At 39.7% G+C, this 20,871-nt stretch overlaps 1 protein-coding gene across 1 annotated transcript; it reads right to left on the bottom strand.

The window, feature by feature from the left end:
* Positions 1 to 224: 224 nt before the first annotated feature.
* Positions 225 to 20,112, bottom strand: DHRS9 (dehydrogenase/reductase 9). The gene is made up of 5 exons (XM_008138600.3): positions 19,975 to 20,112; positions 8,219 to 8,594; positions 6,809 to 7,067; positions 5,149 to 5,312; positions 225 to 1,632 (listed from the first exon to the last, which is right to left on the bottom strand). Exons 2-5 carry the CDS (start codon positions 8,535 to 8,537, stop codon positions 1,409 to 1,411), a joined length of 966 nt encoding a protein of 321 aa, XP_008136822.1. The 5' UTR covers positions 8,538 to 8,594; positions 19,975 to 20,112; the 3' UTR covers positions 225 to 1,408.
* Positions 20,113 to 20,871: the final 759 nt, after the last annotated feature.

Below are 20,871 nucleotides of genomic sequence, written 5' to 3'. Positions count from 1 at the left end.
ATTGCCTCATAGGCGGATGTTTCCAGAAGGTAAATGATAATAGACAGAATTACTGATATATTTAAATGGACATGATTTTAAGCTGCAGATTTAAATATTCTCTTCATAATAAGTGGTGTGTGTGTGTGTGTGTGTGTGTGTGTGTGTGTGTGTGTGAGATAATTTCTCTGGCTCTTTCACTCTATATGATTCTGCAACAAATGTTGAATTCTGACATTTTATGCATTTCTATGTAAATGTTCAGCAAAACTTTGTGAGTGATATGGATATTAGAATCTGGGGAAGCATCCATTTAGAGAACCATTTTTTTGGATGGTGTGTGGGTCTAGGGCCAATCCAATTTGGAACCATAAATATGAGCAAGGAGCAGAGCTGCTCACAGTATAGCTGTAAAAAGAGTCATTAACTTAGTTCTATATCTTCATGGGGCTTCAGAGACCATTCAAATGCAGATTTCCAACCACCTCAGATGTAAATTACATCAGGTATCTTTAGTCTTGTTCTATTTACAATCACCAGAATAAACATACATATTCCCTACATTTTTGTTCTTTTTGGAATGGTTGGTTACTCTGTTGTTACCACTTCTCTTCCAGACAGCTGTGTGTGCATCGGTGCTCACAGTGGCCTTGAATGGGCTGTTCATCCTCCCTAGTCCCCTCTAGGATAGGAAGGCTTGCCTTGGAATCTCCCTGCCTCCACTTTTATACCCATTTCTGTTTTTCAGTCCTCTATTCCTTTTCCTTCCCTCCTACTTCCAGTCCTCCCTAGTGTTTGTTTACTGCCCTTTAGCTTATACCAGTCACATAACACTTCCTAACCCTTCTTCTCCTGCCCCATCAAAGCTTACAGAACTGAGTTCCAGTCCTTCAGAGTCTTATTCTCTGTAAGATAACAGAACACATCTAACCCACTTACGAAAGCAGTCTTCTTTTTTTTAAATTTTTTATTTATTTTTATTTTTTTTCCAATTTTTTTATTAAGGTATTATATGTGTACATATCTTACGAAAGCAGTCTCCTTATCGCTGAACATTTTGATAAGGGACATATATTAAACATTCAGGAATGGGAGTGGGGAGTATGGGTTAAGCTGTGGTAGAGATCATTGTGGATGGGGAAACCTTTTAATTTCTCTTACATCAGACAAAACAGGCAAAGCCTAAATATTGGGGAGGTACCATTCCTGCCCTTCTTTGTGATATACCATCCCTGCCCTTCTTTTCAAGGAAGGCTTGAGAAGGGACTCTGGGACATCACCAGGGATGGTGGGATCTCTTCATTTATCAAAAGAAGCATGATCTAAATGAGTCCAGGTTGGATTAGGTAAGGAATAAAATTTAAAAGGAGGTATGTCCTTGATATCAGCCAAACTCATAGCCTGCAGCAGACATTTGTGGTTAGCTGAGTCACACTGCCTTGGGATTAGCCAGCTCTACTTTCTGTTTCAACAATAAAAAGTCTTGCAACACTGTTGGCATGTGAGACAGAGGTATCCAGAAAGTCTTGGCATCTTTTCCAGCAGCATAACGGGTCTTAGGGAAGAGACTTGTGAGAGCATGGTCCATGCACTCCACCACCAGGGAGAGGTCCACGTTCACAAAGGATACAGTACCCTTCAGTTTGTCCATACCTGTAAAAAAAGAAAAAAGTATATTTATTCTTTGGCAAAAGGGGAAAAGAAGTCTGTAGAGGTCAGGGTACAAAGGGGAAGATGCATTAGTGGGAATTTTGAATTTGCCATTATAATCGAGGCCCATTGTGATGGGTTTCTATCTATTTATCAGAAAATAATGCAGCAATGATTTCTCTAGACTGCTGGCTCTCAAAACTGAGTGGATAGCAGAATTTCCTAGAGGGCTTGCTAAGGCCCAGATTGGTGGGTCCCACCTTCAGCAGGTGTAAGGTGGGGCCCAAGAATTTGCATTTCTATCAAGTTTCTAGGTGATGCTGATGGCACTGGTCCAGAGACCAAACTTGGAGAGGCACTATTTTAAAGCAACGAGGGAAACAAGCTTCATAAAGTATATGAGGCTCCTGAGCCCAGGGAGTGATGGGTTTGATTTTGGGTTTGTTTTGAGGGAGTACTTTGTTTACAGGAAATGTGGGAATGCATGTGCACTTAAGCATGTGTGTGCGTGCACTCATGTGTCATGTGCCTCCATAATCCAGTGAATAAAGAGAGAATCATCACTCCAAAGCCCTGACTCAGGAAGCTGAAGAGATCCTGCTCCTCAGGTAAGTGAAGTGTTTGAATAATGAGCTAAGATACTTTTGAAGAGACTGGTGTGTCATCAAGGGATTGGTAATGACTTGGAACATTCCTCCTGTGCTCTTTTTGTTGTTGTTGTTGTTGTTAATCCTCACCCAAGGATATTTTTCCATTGATTTGTAGAAAGAGTGGAAGGGATGGAGAGAAGGAGAGGGGAACATCGATATGAGAGAGACACATAGATTGGTTGCCTCCCACATGCAACCTGGGCCAGGGATTGAGCCTTCAACTGACCAGAATCAAACCCAGGACCCTTTAGTCTGTGCGTTGATGCTTTATCCATTGAGCCAAACCAGCTAGGGCCTCCTGTGCTCTTAAGACATACCTGAGGTCCTGGCTGGTTTGGCTTAGTGGATGGAGCATCAGCAGAAGGACCGAAGGGTCCCAGGTTCAATTCCGGTCAAGGGCACATGCCCAGGTTGCGGGTTCAGTCGTCAGCCAGGCCTGCAGAAGGCAGCCAATCAATGATTCTCTCTCATCATTGATGTTCCTCTCTCCCTCTCTCTTCCTTTCTGAAATAATAAAAATATTTTAAAAGAAAAAACAAACAAACACCTGAATTGTGTCTTCTCAAAAGAAATCTATTATTTTAAATCTTCTTTTCAACTTCAGGCCCTAGGTAGCCACAAGTTGATCAAAGAGTCTAAATGAGGTTACCTAATAAGCCTTAGTGGCTATTTTAAACTCCTATTACTCCAGCCTGGGAAATGAAGAAAGGTGAGCTTAAATTTGTGTTCTACTTTGGAACAGTGAGTCTGGCTGATCTCCAAATCCCGACTTGGAAAACTCTAAAAAGAGCAACCAGTGTAACATTGGGCCCAAAGCCACGTGGTACTTCTGAGACAGGACACTTGAACCAGGGGCTAGTGCAAACATAATTTTGAGATGGAAGTTGGTGATATACTCATAGGCATTTATAAAGTATCAATGTTAGTATCAAGTAGAGAGAACGCTTTTAAAAGAGTGTTTTGTTTCTGAATCTACTTAGAACCTTCAGACTTGGTGAGTGAGGAATAGTATTTAATGGCAGTGGGTTTAAATCTATAGTGACATGTTAGCACTGGGAGGTTTGTCAGACCAGAAGTTATAGTTGATATTTAGGGTGTCCCCCAAAGATGTGTGTGTGTGTGTGTGTGTGTGTGTGTGTATTAACAGCTGATAATTCACTTAATTTTCACTCCTTTTCAGTTTTAACTGATTTGAAATAATGGGTGAAGCCAGACTAAACTTTGAACAAAGAAAATTTATCCTAAAGTGCTGCTAGACTTTTTTCTTTATGGGGATACATAAAAGATAAAGTTTATGGTACAAAACTGTTGAAGAATCAAAGCAACAGTCGAAGAATCAAGGGCACATAAATACTGAACAAAATGATTCTTGATGTTTGCCACTCCATTGCTTCGAGTTATCAGTGATGCCTGGACCAGAATGGTCATGAGTATGAAAACAGGCATTGACAAAAAAAATTATTCATTTCTGCAGATTATTTAAAATTTTGAAAATGAACTGTATGCTAATAAACACTGACTTTATAATAATTAAAAGTGCATATTCATTTTTGGGACACCCTGTATATGTGTATATGTTTGCATCTCTGTGTGCGTGTGTGTGTATGTGTGTATGTATAGTGGGTGGGGTGGTTGAGGGAGTCAGTCATTCTAAAAACATCCCTAGGTGGATCTGCCTTGGTCTTTGCTCCACTTTGTGAACTACTGGCCTCTGAACCTTACCACAGTTGGCTGTCTTACCAAGCCCATTGATGAAGAGGCTAGATTACAGCTTGGAGGAATAGAGTGACACAAAGTTAGGTGGGGCAGTGCCAGGAAGTTGGAGGTGGAGGTGCAATCCTGATACAGGAACTTCGACTAGCTCCTTAATGCCTGTTGACATTATAGTGTGGTGCAAAGTCAGGTTACCTGTGTTCAAATCTAGTACTTCCACTTACAACTCGGCAACTTTGGGCAACTTACTTCTCTGTTTCTATAAAATAAGGTGGTATCTATTTCATACGGATTATTTGGGCATTTTATCTATTTACTTTTTATTTAAGTATTTTAAATGAAAGATCATGTAAAGCTCTTATAGTGAGGACAAGTACACAATAAATGTTCACTATATGTTAGTCATCATATCTAATCTTTATTATTATTCCTCAATCCCTGACTCAATCTCTGGACTTATTTACTTCTTCTATCTCCACTCCCCATGCATTCCTGTTCCAGAAAGTTTTTTACCCAAATAATTCCTTCCTGTACTTTAGGCTTCATTCAAACCTGACCTGTCCCATAAAGGTTTCTTAGCCAGCATTTTTAAATCTTTGTCTGAATTCCTTGGGTAATTAGAGACCACACCATCTAGCACCCTTCTGGACTATAGGGTTAAGTCTAAGATGAAAAGAATTGATTTTCTTCATGCTCTGCAGTCTCATTGTTTTACAGTCTCTTTTGGTTGCTTTTTGTTTTCAACTGGATTATAAGCTAGTTAAGGGTCAAGAGTCGAAGTCTTTATATTTTGGAACCTCCATAAATCCTGGAACAATGTTGAGTGATTGATTGGTAGCGGAGTTTTGTGTAGAGGTGAAGATCAGGAGTTGTTTTGCCTTGGGTAGGCCATTTCACCTTCCCAAGCCTCTGCTTACTATTCCTATAGTGCTTTTGTGGGTTTTTTGAGGGACAAATGATACACATAATTTATAAAGTGCTCAGTATAGAACTTGGCACTTAGTAAATGCTCAGAGGAGCAAGAGATGACACTGGAATTAGTAGGAATACCTGATCCATATTTAAGATCCCTATTACTATGAGAACCTCATTTTTTAATATATGTTTGAATCTCCTGCATACTGCCTAGGATCCTGGGTCCATCCTCAAAACTCACATTTTTCAATGTAACCTTCTCCGTATTGGTGTTTGATATCTGGAGACAGGTCCTTCCAAATGGCAAATTTCTTCTCAGCAGTCTTTACTGGATCTGATAATTCTGTTTTGAATAATCCTGGTTCGATGCAAGAGACGTGCACACCAAAAGCTTTCATGTCCCGCCTGTGTAAAAAAAACACACCAAACCATTGATGATGTTTAGTAGAGGTTCATTTGGAAAATGTTTGTGACATTTTCTTGTGAAACTTTTCATGGGATCACAGAATCGTGTGCATTGGAAAGGTGCATCTTATTCTACCCTCTCAGTTTGCAGATGTGAAGCTCAGGGTGGTGAAGTGAGGGCTGGTTTAGTGATAGAACAGGACAGGGACCTGGGTAGACCCACCCCCAGCCCAGTGTTCCCCCTGAGCCTCCTCTCATTGAATTGACAAGCATTTGGGCTGAGGACAGGTTTCTTTTCAGTACTTAGGGTACTTTATGGTGAAATTGACTGATGACTGGTCTGGCTGGACAAGTTTACCTCCATTCTAGGAACGTGAGGAGACTGCAGCATGAATGAGGATATGCTGAGGAACACAGTATGACTTGACTAACCTGTTCCTTAGGCCACTCAGCAAGCTCTTTCATCATCTCACTGCAGAAAACCTAAACCTATGCATTTACCAGGCAACAGGGTTTTGGCGAAATCATGGTCCCCGTTTCTTTAAAGCAACCCAGTGTATAGCAAACCATTATGTGAATAATTATTTCCTATATTTAACTCCCCAAATCTGGCAAACTACATAAACCTACAGATTCAAGAAGCCCAGTAAATCTCAATCATTATAAACCCAAAGAAATCCATGCTTGGGGGCACTGAGTTAGGGCATTTTAAATTGGTACTTTGTTTTGAGCTCAGGGTTTCTCTGATAACACATAACAAAATGATGTTATAAGCCAACCATGTCAAACTCGTGGCTCGTGGGCCTCATGTGGCCCACAATGAATATTTTTGTGGCCCAACCAAAATAATGGTATGTAAGAAATGTTTTAATAAAAATTTTATAACTTAATTTTTACAATATCCTGTTATACATAATTATTAATAATGAACTACAATGTTCACTAATGACTGATTTACTATAATCGTATTGCATTCATTTCCCTTTTGCGCCTTACGCGCAGGCGCACCATTTCTCTACACTAATACTGGCAGCGAATATTTTAGCAGCCAATGGCCGTGTCATTAGTCTTGGACTGACTTGTTTGGTGTGTGCAACAGGAAATATTTCACTTTCGGAGAACAAGAAAAATGGGTTTATTTGCATTACGCTTATAAATTTGTGCAGTTATTCAGTGTCTGGCAAGTTAATGTTCAAGAAAATATTAATTTTTATTAAAATGTTTTATTACTTTATGTTAATGATTACTCATTTATTTCAGCCCTTTGTATTCAGCATGTCTCTATTGAAAAAAACCTACGTGGTTTTTTTTTTTTTTTTGCAACCCACGTAAACTTAAACCTTGTTTACTTGGCCCGTGTTAGCCTTTGAGTTTGACATGCTTGTGATAAGCTATCTATTGGGAATAGTTTAAAGCACTAAATAGAATGTCTGGTACATAATAAACATTCAATAAATGTTAGCCACTATTATTTCTTAATATAGCATTTGCTTTACCTTAAGCTGTCATTGAAGGCTTCTACTGCGTATTTGGATGGTGTATAGCCTCCTCCACCAAATGCAAGACGACCCCCAATGCTGGAGACATTGATGACCCTCCCTCGAGCTTTTTTGACCAAGGGAAGCATATTTAAGGTCACGTCGATGAGTCCGAACAGGTTCACTTCTACGGGTTCCCTGTAGTCCTTCACTGTCAGCCAGTCGGTTGGAGCCAGCACGCCGAGAACACCAGCATTATTGATCAGACCCCAGAGCCCTAGAACAGAGAGGAAGGAAAGGAGATGTGGTAGAGGCATCCTTAATGGAAATACAGCCTTTGCTTTTCACAATGGTATCATTTCCTCCCCTAGTCATACTCCTGCTTTGAAATACTCTACCGTTTTGGGAAGTGACAGCAGAAAGGGTGGGAGGCTGAATTGAAATAGTTGAACTTCTGTTACTGGAAGCCAGTATCACAGTTATTCTATTTTCTGGTTCTGAATGTCAAATGCTGATACTCAGTGGGACTTCTGCTTTTTAATCTCAGATATAGAGTAAATTGGTCTATTTTTCTACCTTTCTAGATGGCAAGGCCAGAGCATATTGATAAACTGTTTATATGGATGAAGAGCAACATCCATCTACCTCACATTTATTTTTGGTAAAAAAAAATCCCATCATTCACTTGGCTTATTTATGTTGGGAGACATTTATTATGTGCAAAGGTGTTTGGAATTCAAGCTTTAAAAATTATGTGGAGTCTATCAAACCATTGGTTTTGAGGAATAGACTCTCAACTATATGATGAAGATGTGATAGAGAAAAACATTTGTGTGTTTTTTCCTTTGTGGACCCATTAAATATCTTCATCCATGAGAATATTTCAAACTTCATTCAAGCCAATAAAAGTCCTCGAGTTCAGAATGCTGCCATCTTAGCAGAATGAGGCCCAGTGGCTCACTACTCTACCATGACTATCAAAGACACCTATACTGAAATTCTGAGGCCATTTTCTACATTGGCCATTGAAAATGTATGAGCTCTGGAACCATTTTGCAGTGGGAAGCAGATTTCAGGTATCCAGATGGCAATTTGGGGATTGTTCCCACATTCTCCTGTAGATTTTAACCCCAAGTTCCTTTGCTGTATATGTGGCTAGAGGAGCACTTCACTGGAGAAGGCCAGGAAAAGTTCAACGTCCATCTCAGTTCTAAATTCACCAGTGGGCTTTAAGACTGAGGATAACTTGAGCTGTGTTTCTCATGTACACCATTAAAGGCTATCCTAAGATTTCTCCAGTCTTCCCCAGTGTATAGCGGGCATTTAAGAGACATTTTCTGGAAAGGCCACTTACTATCCAAGCACATTTTACTAGCTTTAGTTACTTCGCAACTCCCCTTCCATTCTTCCCAGCCCCACGTCATTCACCTTTTTCCCCAACGTGGCCTTTCACCCACTGGGCAGTCCTCTTGACGTTCTCTGGGTCCGTCACGTCCAGAAGCACAGTGTGAAGCCGCTCGGAGGTTTCCGCCTTCAACGCTGTCGATCCCGCTTCAGTCAGACAGGCAGCAATCACGCGAAATCCTTTTTTGTCAAAAGTCCTGGCCGCCAAACTTCCAAAGCCCGAGTCACACCCCGTAATGAAAATGTACTTATCGGTGATGTCTACAATCTTTGGTTGTCTTTTACTAGTATAGTTCCATAGAAAACCGCAAAGGACGAGGAGGGCTAACACCCATAAGAACATTGTTTCCCTGTACACACAAGGTCACTTCTTTCTTGAACAATAAAATAAGATGTTGTCCTGAGGGTACACAATTAGAAAGAAAATTCAAATTAGGACCATCAAAGCATCAGACCCAGGATTGATGAACTTGAGGTATTTTAATACATTTGAGTGGATAAATAATTTTAAAAATAACTCATTTGGTTAGGAAGATGGCCATTTAGGTGCCAAACCACTTCTCTAAAGTAATGCAAACATTAACCAAGTAATAATAAGAAAAAGTAAGTGGGAGAAAGAGAGAGAGAGAGAGAGAGAGAGAGAGAGAGAGAGAGAGAGAGAGAGAGAGAGAGAGAGAGAGAACTCTGAGACAACTCAGTGCAGACAGTGTTGAAGTGCAAGGCCACCAATGAGTTCACCGAGAGAGGGTGAGATGAATAGGAAGAGGTTGAAAGAGGGATGATGGCCAAGGGCACAGAATCCCAAACCAGAATCAGTAATCCTCAGATTCTGACCTCTTTGGATTCCAGCTTCCTGGGAGAAAAAAGATCACATGTACAGAAGACAAAGCCGAGCCAGTTCATACTTTAAAATTGTGAGGCTTTGACCATAGATGCAGGAGACTGACCAGGAAAACTAATTTTTCTCAGGACTGGAGACAACCTCGAGCCTAAAATAAATTAGGCAGAAAGAAGTCTGCATCTGCATTTCCCCTGAGCATAAATCACTTAAAAAAATTTTTTTAAAGAAAATTTTATTATTTCATAAACACTTACTGCAGCAATTCAGAATTCTCACAATTATTTTTAGGTTAAGAATAAATGTTAAAGAAACAATACTATAGGAATTTTATAGTCTTGACCATTTAAATGTATATGCCACTTTGAAAGGTCCACTAAATATTGTACAGGGTTTGGCTATCTATAATAATAAAAGTATAATAGGCTAATTAGACCTAACAGCCAAATGACCTTCCAGATGACCTTCCAGATGAAGCCGGGGCTGCGAGGGCCAAGCCCCTTGCATGAGTTTCATGCATCAGGCCTCTAGAAAAATAATAGTTGTGGATGAATGAGGCATTGTATCATTGAAAACAAGTATAATAATAATTTGGAAGTGTAATATCAAAACTATCACAGGAAAATATTTCAGACAATCTTAGGATATAAAGTTCCATATACAATACAGTGTTATTTACAAAGACAGACAACCCTATTACTTTTACTGTGGATAATGATGTCTGGGGAAGAGCAAGCCATCTGGTAGGAGGAAATAGATAAGAACTGTAGGGCTTTGCCTACTTGCCTCAGGTCTGTACATCAAGGCAGTCCAGGCCTCCTACCTCACAGCCATAGGGCAGCCCAAAGGGAGATGATCAGGTCCCACCCCACATAGGAGCAGCCCATGGCCTGTATTGGCTTTCTCTGCTTATGGAAGGAAGAGAGGCCACAGAGAACATCCATGTGAGAAAGACCTTATTCCTTCCCCCATGGAGCCTCAGAAAGTTCCCTCACTTTGCCGTAGGTCCACACACACCTTTACCCTGGACCTGGAAACACCTTTAGAATCAAAAGAGGCCTTAAGTACCTCCTAGAGGACAATGGATAGATAGGCCCTGAGTTCAAGTTCAGGCTTCATGGATGCTTCTGGAATCATGGCTGCTCATAGACACTGTGTTCAAAAAGTACTGGCAAGGCCAAGAAATTTTATAAATTTTGTTTGGGCTTTTTAATATATATATTAAATATAATAATATTTAATATGATTATATATATATTCTGTCTTTTCCTTTGAATCATTTTTTTTAAATTGCTCTTTTTTTCAACTTATAAAAGTGACTTGTGCTCATGGTAAAAAATATTTAGCAAATGCAGAAAAAAAAGATAAAGTAATGATCATCACATTTGACTTAACATTTTGTGGGTTTTTTCCTAGTTTTTTTCCTTTGTATATAAACATTCTCCCCATAATAAAGATCTTAAACACACACAGAGAGATAAAATTAAATATACACACACTTGTGTGCACACATGCAGACTATTTTATTTCTACTGCTTTATAAGGAACAGATCGTTTCAGATAAAAGATAACTCAATGTAATATATCTTCTAAACTTCTCAAGGGAGTTTTAGGTTCTGCTTTCACTTTTTCCCCCTGACAAAAGATCTATAGCTAAAGAAAGAAAGGATAAAAAAACTGTCAATTGATAAAAATTAGTCAGAGGTAAATATTCAAATTCTAGAGGCCCAGTGCATGAATTCGTGCATGGGTGGGGTCCAGCCAGCCTGGCCAGGGGGAGGGGACATGGGCGGTTGGCCTGCTGGTCGAACTCCTGGTCAAGGGGACAATTTGCATATTATCCTTTTATTATATAGGATATATACTGAGTGGCCAGATTATTATGCATTCAGAGATCATAATAATCTTGCCACTCAGTGTATATATAGACTAGAGGCCCGATGCACAAAATTCATGCAAGGGGCTTGGCCCTCGCAGCCACGGCTGCTGTGGCCCTCGCAGCCTGGGTCCAGACAGTCGTCCTCATGGTCATTCTGCTGTTCAGTCTAATTAGCATATTATCTCTTTATTATATAGGATGGTAGGTTTGGTCCTATCTGGTTTGGCTCAGTGGATAGAGCATCGGCCTGTGGATTGAAGGGTCCCAGGTTTGATTCCAGTCAAGGGGATGTACCTTGGTTGCAGTATGTGCCGGAGGCAACCAATCAATGTGTCTCTCTCACATGGATATTTCTCTCTGTCTCTCCCCTTCCCCTTCACTCTCTCTAAAAATCAATGGAAAAATCTCCATGGGTGAGGATTAACAACTACAACAAAAAGATAGGTTTGGGCAAACTAGTTGATTCTTGTGGTATGGCTATGATTATTTCTATAGCAGTCCAGTGTTTAGACTACACTGACTTAATAATTTGGTGTAGTTTCCCCAAATCTTTCCTGTGTAGGAGTTACTGATTTGTTGCAAATCACTGTCCACGTAGCAGGATTTCCCCTTCTGAAATATATAAATACATTAAAATGTATAATTTGGGGGTGGGGGTGTAACTAACTTTTTATAAAATTACATATGTAGACATTTTAAAGAAATTTTATATTTATAAATTCAACTAGTGTAGTGTTTTGCTTAAGTCTGGCCTTGGTAAATAATTATCGAATAATTAAATACAGTATTGAATATTTTCTGAATGGAATCTGTAGGCTTCATTGCAATTCAAATCCCATGGAAATTATTTGAAAAAGGCAAATGCTCACACAGGTTAATGTGTCCTGGAGCAGAGAGTGATACTTTTTGTGTTGTCCTGTTTTGCCAGAGGAAAGCATAAGGGGAGAAACAATAAAACAATGGCTTACCTTTCTGAAGCCTTCTACTCTGCACATTTATGTTTAACTCATTTGATCTTCTCAACAACCTTGTGAGTTAGACAGGGCACATTATTTGCCTCATTTTACAGAAGAACTAATATTCCAATTAATAAGTGTAAAAGGGATGATGGAATTAGAAAACTACCAATTTTTTCAGGCAAGAATGTTCAATGGATGCTAAAACTAGTGGGTGAAACTCTGATGAGAAAAAAATAATTATAGAATTTCAAAGAATCTCCCCATAAGATGCATACTAACTTTAAAAAAAGAGTAATAGTAATTTCACAGTGGAGAAATCCAACAGACAACCACCTGAATCAACTTACATGTAAAAGTGCAGTGTAGAAGGTTTCACAAAGGTAAGCCATTGTTTTACTGTTCCTCCCCTTATGCTTGCCCCTGGCAAAACATGACAACACAGAGTCTCCACTCTCTGCTCTAGGAGACATTAAACCCCATGGGCATTTGCCTTTTTCAAATAATTTCCATGGGATTTGAATTGCAATGAAGCCTACAGATTCCATTCAGGGAAAACAGTCAATATTGGGTTATTCAAAGATTATTTATCAAGGTCACACTTAAGCAAAACACTACACTAGTCCAATTTATAAATACAAAATTTCCTTAAAATCTCTACATATGAAATAAAAATTAATCCTACTGGTTATGGGACATACCAAGGTCATGTGCCTCCTGCTATGGCACACTGTTCAAAACCCTCCAAGTCATGAAGGCAAAGAAAGATAGGAATACAGCTGTATCAGTCTGAGTGTGGTCATAAAATGAGAGTCGCTATAACAATTATAGAAACAAGGAGTGTAATATGGGAATCAGGGATTACATGATTACAGTGGTTGTGGGGAGTGAAGGCCTGGAAGGATGAAGCTGAGAGATCAGGAAGTGAACTCTTTAGTGATCTCTTTAGTGATGTCAGCCTGAAGCCCTGGAGCATGGAGAAGCTGCAGCTTGTAGGGAAGTTGAGAAACTGCTACCACCATGACCTTGATGCAAGAGCTCATAAAGCGGCCTGCAAAGCCACCGTGTCCTAACATGGCAACTTCTTAAGAGCATGGTTTCCACTTCACTTCCTTTATTCTGATCTCTAATAATGACCTTCGTATTATTATCTTTTTAAAAAAAGAAAGACTTAGAACTGTTCCAGATGCCCCACTGGGAAGGACGCAGAGCACGTCTGTGCATAACCAGCAGCTAACCATGCACAGACATATCTTTCAGTTCTACTTAATGTATACCTGTACTCTTCAAAACATCAAAGTCCTGAAGGAGAAAAAAGACTGAGGACTGTTCTAGATAAATGAAGACTAAAGAGATGTGATAACCCAATACAACATGTGATCCTGGACCAGAAAATCTTTGTTTTTCTTTCACCAAAAAGAACATTATTAGGTCAACTAGGGAAATTGGAGTGAGATCTCTAGATCTGATAAATAATATTGCATTAACATTAGTTTTTCAATTTTGTTGATTTACTATGATTATTTTGAAAGTGTCCTGCTTTTTAGGAAATACACACTGAAATATCTGAAGATTAAATAGCACCGTATCTTCAACTTACACTCAAGCAATTTAGAAAATAATAAGAATATGTGCACAAATAAACAAACATATAAAACACATATATATGTATATAAAGAAAGAATGAGAATAAAATGTGATTAAATGTTAATATTTAGAAAATCTAGGTAGAACTTTTCATAAGTTCTAAATTATTTCAAAATAAAAGGTTGAAAATTTGGCAAGGGAAAATAAAACATTTTTCTAAGAAAAGGCTTCATTGAATTGCTTTGTGTCTCATGCCAAAAACAGGTAAGAACTCTAGGACTTCAGTATCTAGTGACTTTGTGCACCAAGTTTTCTGCCTTCTACTTTCTGGTAAGTCCACCTCCACACCTTCTGGAGAAAAATAAAAACTCAAACCAAAGCAGTCAGCCTCTCCCCTCCCCGCCTCCGCTCCCTCCCTCTGCCTTCTTTTATTTTCCCTCCCTTTCCCTTCTCATCCTTCCCATCTCCCTCTCAACCTACTCCTTACCTAACCAAACCCATTTTTATCTGGTAATAAGAAGACAGAGAGGAACTTTTTAGTTGTTAAAAAGGGGTTCATATTAAATTGTGTTGTCAGGCCCTGGTCAGGTAACTCAGTTGGTTATAATGTTGTTTCAATATGCCAAGGTTGTGGGTTTAATCCCCAGTTAGGGTACATAAAAAAAGAAACCAATGAATACATAAATGAGTGGAAAACAAGTTGATCTCTCTCTCTCTCTCTCTCTCTCTCTCTCTCTCTCTCTCTCTCTCACTCACACACTCTCTCTCTCTCTCTCTCTTTCTCTCTCATCAATCAATCAATAAGAAAAAGGAAAAAGAAGTTGCGTTATGAGGTTCATCTCTGGGCAAAGGGTCATTTCTGATGCTAGTGTCCCAGCCTGCATCCTGCATCCTGCATCCAAGGGACTGCCAACTTGACCTAGAGTTTTGCAAAGCCTGTCCTTAACTCAAATACTATTGTTCAAAAATACTGGTTCTTTCTCAGTCCCTAAGGTTCACATTCCTCTAGGTCATTGGACCAAGTCAGCCAAAAACTAACTTTGACCTCTAATAGTATTTTAGCCACGATGCCACCTCTGAGCAGCAGCCCTCGGTCAGAGTCATTGGGAACATGACCTGTACACAGAAGCCAATTGATGGCCCATTGGTTCATTGACCACCAAGAAGTAAATGAGTAACAGTGACTAACAGGCCTGCTTCAACCATACCCTGCTCCACATGGCTCCCTAATTCCAGCGATTCAGAGACTCAGGACACTGACCTTAGTTGCTTGGATTGTTTGCTTATTTTTCTACTTTCCAATTTATCTCACAGAAAACTGCTTAATAGAGGTACGAATCTCTTGGTTCAAGGGAATAAGCACCTCGGTTTGTAACAGTTCTCTTAGCACCCAGTGGCTGTGAGCCTAGGTGCTGGGCAAGTTTGGAAACAAAGTAAGAGAAAGCAGATCTGCAGCCCCAGGCTGCAGTGCCTGAGGACAGGTGCAGTACTAAATGTGCATCCTCTGATGAACTGGCCATGGAGATTTTTCTTAAGCCAAAATAAACACTAGCCACTTCACTAGTAAAAATCTGGGCAGCAAGGACTGGCACCATGCAGGCACATGCAGGCACATGCAAACACACACACACACACACACACACACACACACACACACACGTGCAGGTTAGCTCAGGCCTCAGGATCTGACCAGCAGAAGTTCAGTCCCAGTTGCTCTATCATCAGAAGGTCTTCGGGCAAATTATCATTTCTCAGACTCTACTTTCCTATCTATAAATAGAGATAATAGCTACCTTGGAGAGTGCCTGGTAAAATAAGATGACTAAAGGCCTGCTACACAGGAAGGCCTTTATGGTGATGTCAGGATCAGTGGCTTTCACTGTGTGAAGGGTCTGCTCTATGCACTGCTCATATCTAGGCACAGGTTTCTCAACCTCAACACGTTGGATACTTTGCCCTAGAAATTACTTGTCCTGTATATTGCAGGATGTTTACTAGTAGCAGCACCTTCAGCCTCTACCCATTCGATGCCAGTAGCCCCCTCTCCCTAGTTGTGACAACCAAAAATATCTTTAGACATTGCCATGTGCCCTGGGGGTCAAAATCACCCCAAGGTGAGAACCACTGGTCTAGCACTTCCTCACCTTGGGGGTCCAAAACTTCACAGCATCCAGAACTACTTTTCTGGAAATTCAGTCATTCATTCCTTGGTAATGCCAGATTGATGAGAGTTGGGGTTTTTTTTTAATGGTCTTACAGAAAAGTTTTGATACTTATAAATGATACTCATATCCTGCTGCTGTAAGTATTAATGTCTAGGATTAAAACAAAAGCCTTTTTTTGCCATCAGAAGGATAGGAAGCAGTGAACAAACCAAATTAGCACAGGACACTATTTATGAATTTAGAAATTACTAAATTAGTGCTCGCTGCATTTGTGAAGCCTACATTCTGGCTGAAGCTTTTGAGTTTGGGCCACTATAGACTCCTCTGAGGGTGCCCAGCAGATGGGTGGCCTGTTGACTCTACAGAGTTCAGAATATGCTCCTAGACAGCCCATGGTCCTTAGGCTTTACAGGTGACTGCACAGATAGGAATGATAGAAATGGCTATAATTTATAGGAAGCTTACCATGTTCTAGGCCCTCTGCTACGATCTATAAATATTTATCTCATTTAAACCTTTTAATAAAATTATCTGTTTTATAGATGGGGAAACAAATTCAGAAATGCAGGTTAATTGCCTTAAGATACAGTTGTAGTGCTGTTTCTGGAACTGATCTCTAGGCCATTCTACTCCACCATCACGCTTTCATCCTCTGCTCCGCTGCCCCCTGGATTCCCAACTCTGGAAGTCTGGCTGTGTGTACACTCTTCTACGTGGCCAGTGCCTTTTGTGATACTTGCATTAACTAAATACATGCTGTGGAAGGAAAGAGAGGAAGAAAAGAAAGAAGTTTCCACTCTTTCTATCGCTGATTAATCCAATTAGTGGTAATTGGATTAACCTTGGAGCCCTCCCAATGATCAGGGAATAATTCATAATAATATTCACACTTCCAATTAGATAACTTCAAAAAATTTTGAAAAGTGTTCAAGTAATATTTATGTCATTTAATTGTCAAACTAGCTCTGTGAGCCAAGTAGGGTATGTATCATAGGGTAAGGTTATTTGCCAGAGAATGGCTAGACCTGAAGCTTCCTTCTCTGAACTAAACTGTAAAATGAGAAGGGAGAACTACAAAGAGATGGACACATTATTAGTCAACAGGAAGAATGAAGATACTTTATCAAAATTCTCTACCATGCCACAAAGATGCAAAAGGAACAGAGAAAGGAGAAGTAATTTTCTCTTTCATTTGCCAGGCAAAGTGCTTAAGAGTAACCACCTGACGGCAGCTATAGGAAAATATTGCAACTTGATTGCTGTCCGTGCTCACTTCTGCTTCTTCTAACTTTCTCTTTCTGGCTTTCCTCCTAGTAGAACATCTAAAATAAGATCTTTTGCTATTACTTCCTTTATTCATCTTCCTCTGCCCTTTAAAAATAAATGACACACACAAGAATGGAAAATAATGTCTCAATGGCATTATAAAGTATACTTTTTATACGGAACATTGAATTCTTTCTACACCACTTGATTTTATTTCCACATAGCTCCACAGAGGACTTTGTTTTAGAAAGCAGTACTAAAACTGTCAACATTGATAGGAATTTATAGCATCTTTATTTACCTTTAATTTATTGTAATCGGGCCTAACTTGAATCAACAATTAAGTTATTTACCTACATTTAATAGAGAGCATTTAGCAATAGCTTTCTAAAATACTCTCTTTTTGAGGTTTTCTTGCACAGGCTTTCTTAAGACTAACAGCAGTCTAGATATGTCAGTCTCTTGAACATTTAAATATTGTAAACCTGCCCTGGCCCGTTTGGCTCAGTGGATAGAGCGTCGGCCTGCAGACACAAGGGTCCCAGGTTCGATTCTGGTCAAGGGCATGTACCTTGGTTGCGGGCACATCCCCAGTAGGGAGTGTGCAGGAGGCAACTGATCAATGTTTCTAACTCTCTATCCCTCTCTCTTCCTCTCTGTAAAAAATCAATAAAAATATATTTTTAAAAAAATATTGTAAACCTGGTTAACTTACACTGGAATTCATTTTTGGGTTGACCTTTTCATTGAAGTAAGAAATTCTGTGTTTTTTTTTTAAATCCAAGTAACCTTTCACAGATTTCTGATGAATTTTTTATTTAATAATAATTAAAAAACACATTTGGGCCAAATGACACAACTAAATGACTAATGAATTATGTTTCTGTGGGGAAAAAATGTTCAAGTTAGGCACCAGAAGTCTAAATAGAAATTTAAGATGGAGCCAAGGGGTTCTACATGGAATATGCTTACATTAAGCAACAAATGCTCTTTTGAGGATCTATTAAAATAACAAGAACAATGATGATGATGCTACTTATGATGGCTTTGATCCCTCACTCAATGGGATGAAGACGCTCCTGCACCCAGTCCATTTCCCTTGCATCCTGTTTCCTGCAGGAGAGAGGGGCTCGGGGTACCCTGAGTGCCCTTTGTGTAGGGGTGGGGGTGGGGGGACAGCGAGGCGTGGAGAGGTAGTTCTTCCTCTGCAGACTCATTCAGTCTCGGCGCAGAGGTGTGCCAGCCGCTCTCAATGTAGAAGACTTGGTGGATTTATGCTTAATATTTTTAGTTCTAAGGATAAAAGTATCTCTGATTTTCTTTTGCCTCCTCTCAAAACTCTTATAGTCACCATAGCACCCATAATTATTAATTAATTATTCCCAGTCCCCCCTAGTCTTATTACTTTGTCAGTATGCCTCCTGACAGTACCGGCAGGTTAAGAATTATTGTCTTTCTAATAGCACATGATCTCACTCATCTAGGGGAAATAATGAACAACATAGACTGATGAACAAGAACAGACCCAGAAACAAGGAGGCATGGATCAGACTGTCGGGCCTCAGAGGGAAGGTAGGGGAGGGTGGGGATAAAGGGGAGAGATCAACCAAAGGACTTGTGTGCATGCATATGAGCCTAACCAGTGGTTAAGGACAACAGGGGGGTGGGGGCATCCATGGGGAGGGGTGTGGGATGGGAATGGGGGGATGAGGACAAATATGTGATACCTTAATCAATAAATAAATTAATTTAAAAAAAGACAAGGTTAAATAAAAAAAAAAAGAATTATTGTCAAAGCCATGGTTCCTTTACTTATGGTCGCTAAATAAAAACTGCTAACTGGAAGAGATTATATATTGTAAATATTGTACTTGATATTCAAAGAAAGCTTAGAATATAGAGAGAATGCTATAGATAGATGCAGAAAGTGTGTTCAAGTATTCAATATATTTCTTTCAATCATAGTTATCTTCAAGCAGAAGAAAAGATCTGAGTTTTTAAAGATGATATCTTAGGAAAGTGGAATTTGTTGTAAGAGTTTTAAGGCCAATTTCCATTTTCCCCATTTGAAATGTATGTAATAATAATTTTTTCTTACATCTGAACATTGAGGCTTGTTCTAAAAATTGGGCACAGTTTTCAAATCTCAAAAATACAATGCAAAGATGATATAACATTTCGATTTCATTTTATGCAACAATTAGCCAAGGATATTTTTAGAGCACTTAATATATGCCAAAGGATATTAAGATAAACATAGTTCTTATCCTTGAGCAAATGGTATAGCAGGACATTTCAGAGCCATTTGTACAACCCCAAACTGATTTTTAATTTCAATGTGTTTTATTTAAACTCTTTCCCCAACTTCGAAAATCAGCCCACGGAGAGAAAGCATCACAGCACCGTTTGAATCAGAAAGCCTTAAACAAGGGCTGCCAGGATTAAATAGCAACAAAACCACTAACCCAACTTTCTCCTTTAAAAGAAGTCCAAGTGAAAACATCAACCACGGCATCCTACAAAAATGAAGAGTAAAACCTGAAGCAGGTTTATTGCTGTCAGCCGGAGATCCGGGAGTCCAGTGTGCACTGGGAGGAATCTCCCTGTCCTGCTGACCCAGCAGGCATTCGCACCAGTTTAGTGTGTGTGTGCACATTCGTCTACATGGACGTCTGATAACACTGGTGAAGCAGATAGATACACATCAGCCCTGCAGCCCTGTTATTCCAGTAAGAAACTCAACTAAGATTCCTATTTTTTGGGGGGAGCCCCTCCTCACTGCAGTTTCACAGATGGTACTGAATAGTCCCTGAGAAAATAACTAGACATCAATTTAATTGTAACTCTAGGGAGCTAAAGAACATTCAAGGAGAGACTGCGGAGCGCAAGGCTAGGTCCTAGGTGACACTGAGATCACTTCTGTTGTGAGATGGACCTAGTACTGCCTCCCAACATGTTAATTCTTTTCTTTGTATAGCAACAGTTAACCACAACATGACAGACAACTTGATTAATTCTGTAATCAAAGACAGTTTGAAGATTGACATGAGCAAAGAAGGAATAAATGACAAAGCTGAGCCATGTGTTACCTTTTTAAAGATGACCTGGGAGTGGACGCTGCTGTGGACTTGCTGGGCTGATTGCGATCTGCCGTCTGTGCTGGGGAAGGAAGAGTTGTGTCACTCTGGCCGGGCTGATCCTCTGGAAGTGCAGGTGCTCTGAGTACCCACATGTGTAAGGAAGCGTCAGGCACCCTCCTCACTCTGTGAGTCACCCTCGTTGTGACACTTGATGATGACTAAGTCTTTCTTCTATCGATGAAATAAGCCAAGAAGCTGTGGGTCATGTGTTTCCAAAAGACAGTATCTTTAGCAAATTAACTTCAGCAACTTTCAGAAGGGACTTAAAAATGACCAATAACATTCCTTTAACTGTGAGGACAATTTCTTGGCCAAATTCAGCAGCTGAAATACTATATCATTAAAGCATTTTGTAAACTGCCTGGCACCAGGCTTGCATTGTGATTATTGTTCATGATCTCTAGGTTGTTTGTTGTCTTTCTTTCTTTCTTTCTTTCTTTCTTTCTTTCTTTCTTTCTTTCTTTCTTTCTTTCTTTCTTTCTTTCTTTCTTTCTCTCTCTCTCTCTCTCTCTCTCTCTCTCTCTCTCTCTCTCTCTTCTCTCTCTCTCTCTTTCTTTCTCTCTCTCTCTCTCTCTCTCTCTCTCTCTCTCTCTCTCTCCCTCCCTCCCTCCCTCCCTCCCTCCCTCCCTCCCTCCCTCCCTCCCTCCCTCCTTTCTTTCTTTCTTTCTTTCTTTCTTTCTTTCTTTCTTTCTTTCTTTCTCTTTCTTTCTCTTCCTTCCTTCCTTCCTTCCTTCCTTCCTTCCTTCCTTCCTTCCTTCCTTCCTTCCTTCCTTCCTTTCTTTCTTTCTTTCTTTCTTTCTTTCTTTCTTTCTTTCTTTCTTTCTTTCTTTCTTTCTTTCTTTCATT

This window comes from Eptesicus fuscus, chromosome 11 (genome assembly GCF_027574615.1).
Source record: "Eptesicus fuscus isolate TK198812 chromosome 11, DD_ASM_mEF_20220401, whole genome shotgun sequence".
In the NCBI taxonomy this organism is placed as follows: domain Eukaryota; kingdom Metazoa; phylum Chordata; class Mammalia; order Chiroptera; family Vespertilionidae; genus Eptesicus; species Eptesicus fuscus.
The sequence above is the reverse complement of the archived record's forward strand: the minus strand, read 5'-3'. Positions and strand labels throughout refer to the sequence as shown.

What these genes read in the sequence shown, in the direction of transcription:
- DHRS9 (XM_008138600.3), bottom strand. Translation starts at nt 8,537, where the DNA reads ATGTTCTTATGGGTGTTAGCCCTCCTCGTCCTTTGCGGTTTTCTATGG. An exon ending in AGGCCACGTTGGGGAAAAAG is followed by an intron (nt 7,068 to 8,218) that starts GTGAATGACGTG and finishes TCTCTGTTCTAG; the next exon opens with GGCTCTGGGGTCTGATCAAT. An exon ending in AGAAGGTTACATTGAAAAAT is followed by an intron (nt 1,633 to 5,148) that starts GTGAGTTTTGAG and finishes CTTTTTTTACAG; the next exon opens with GTATGGACAAACTGAAGGGT.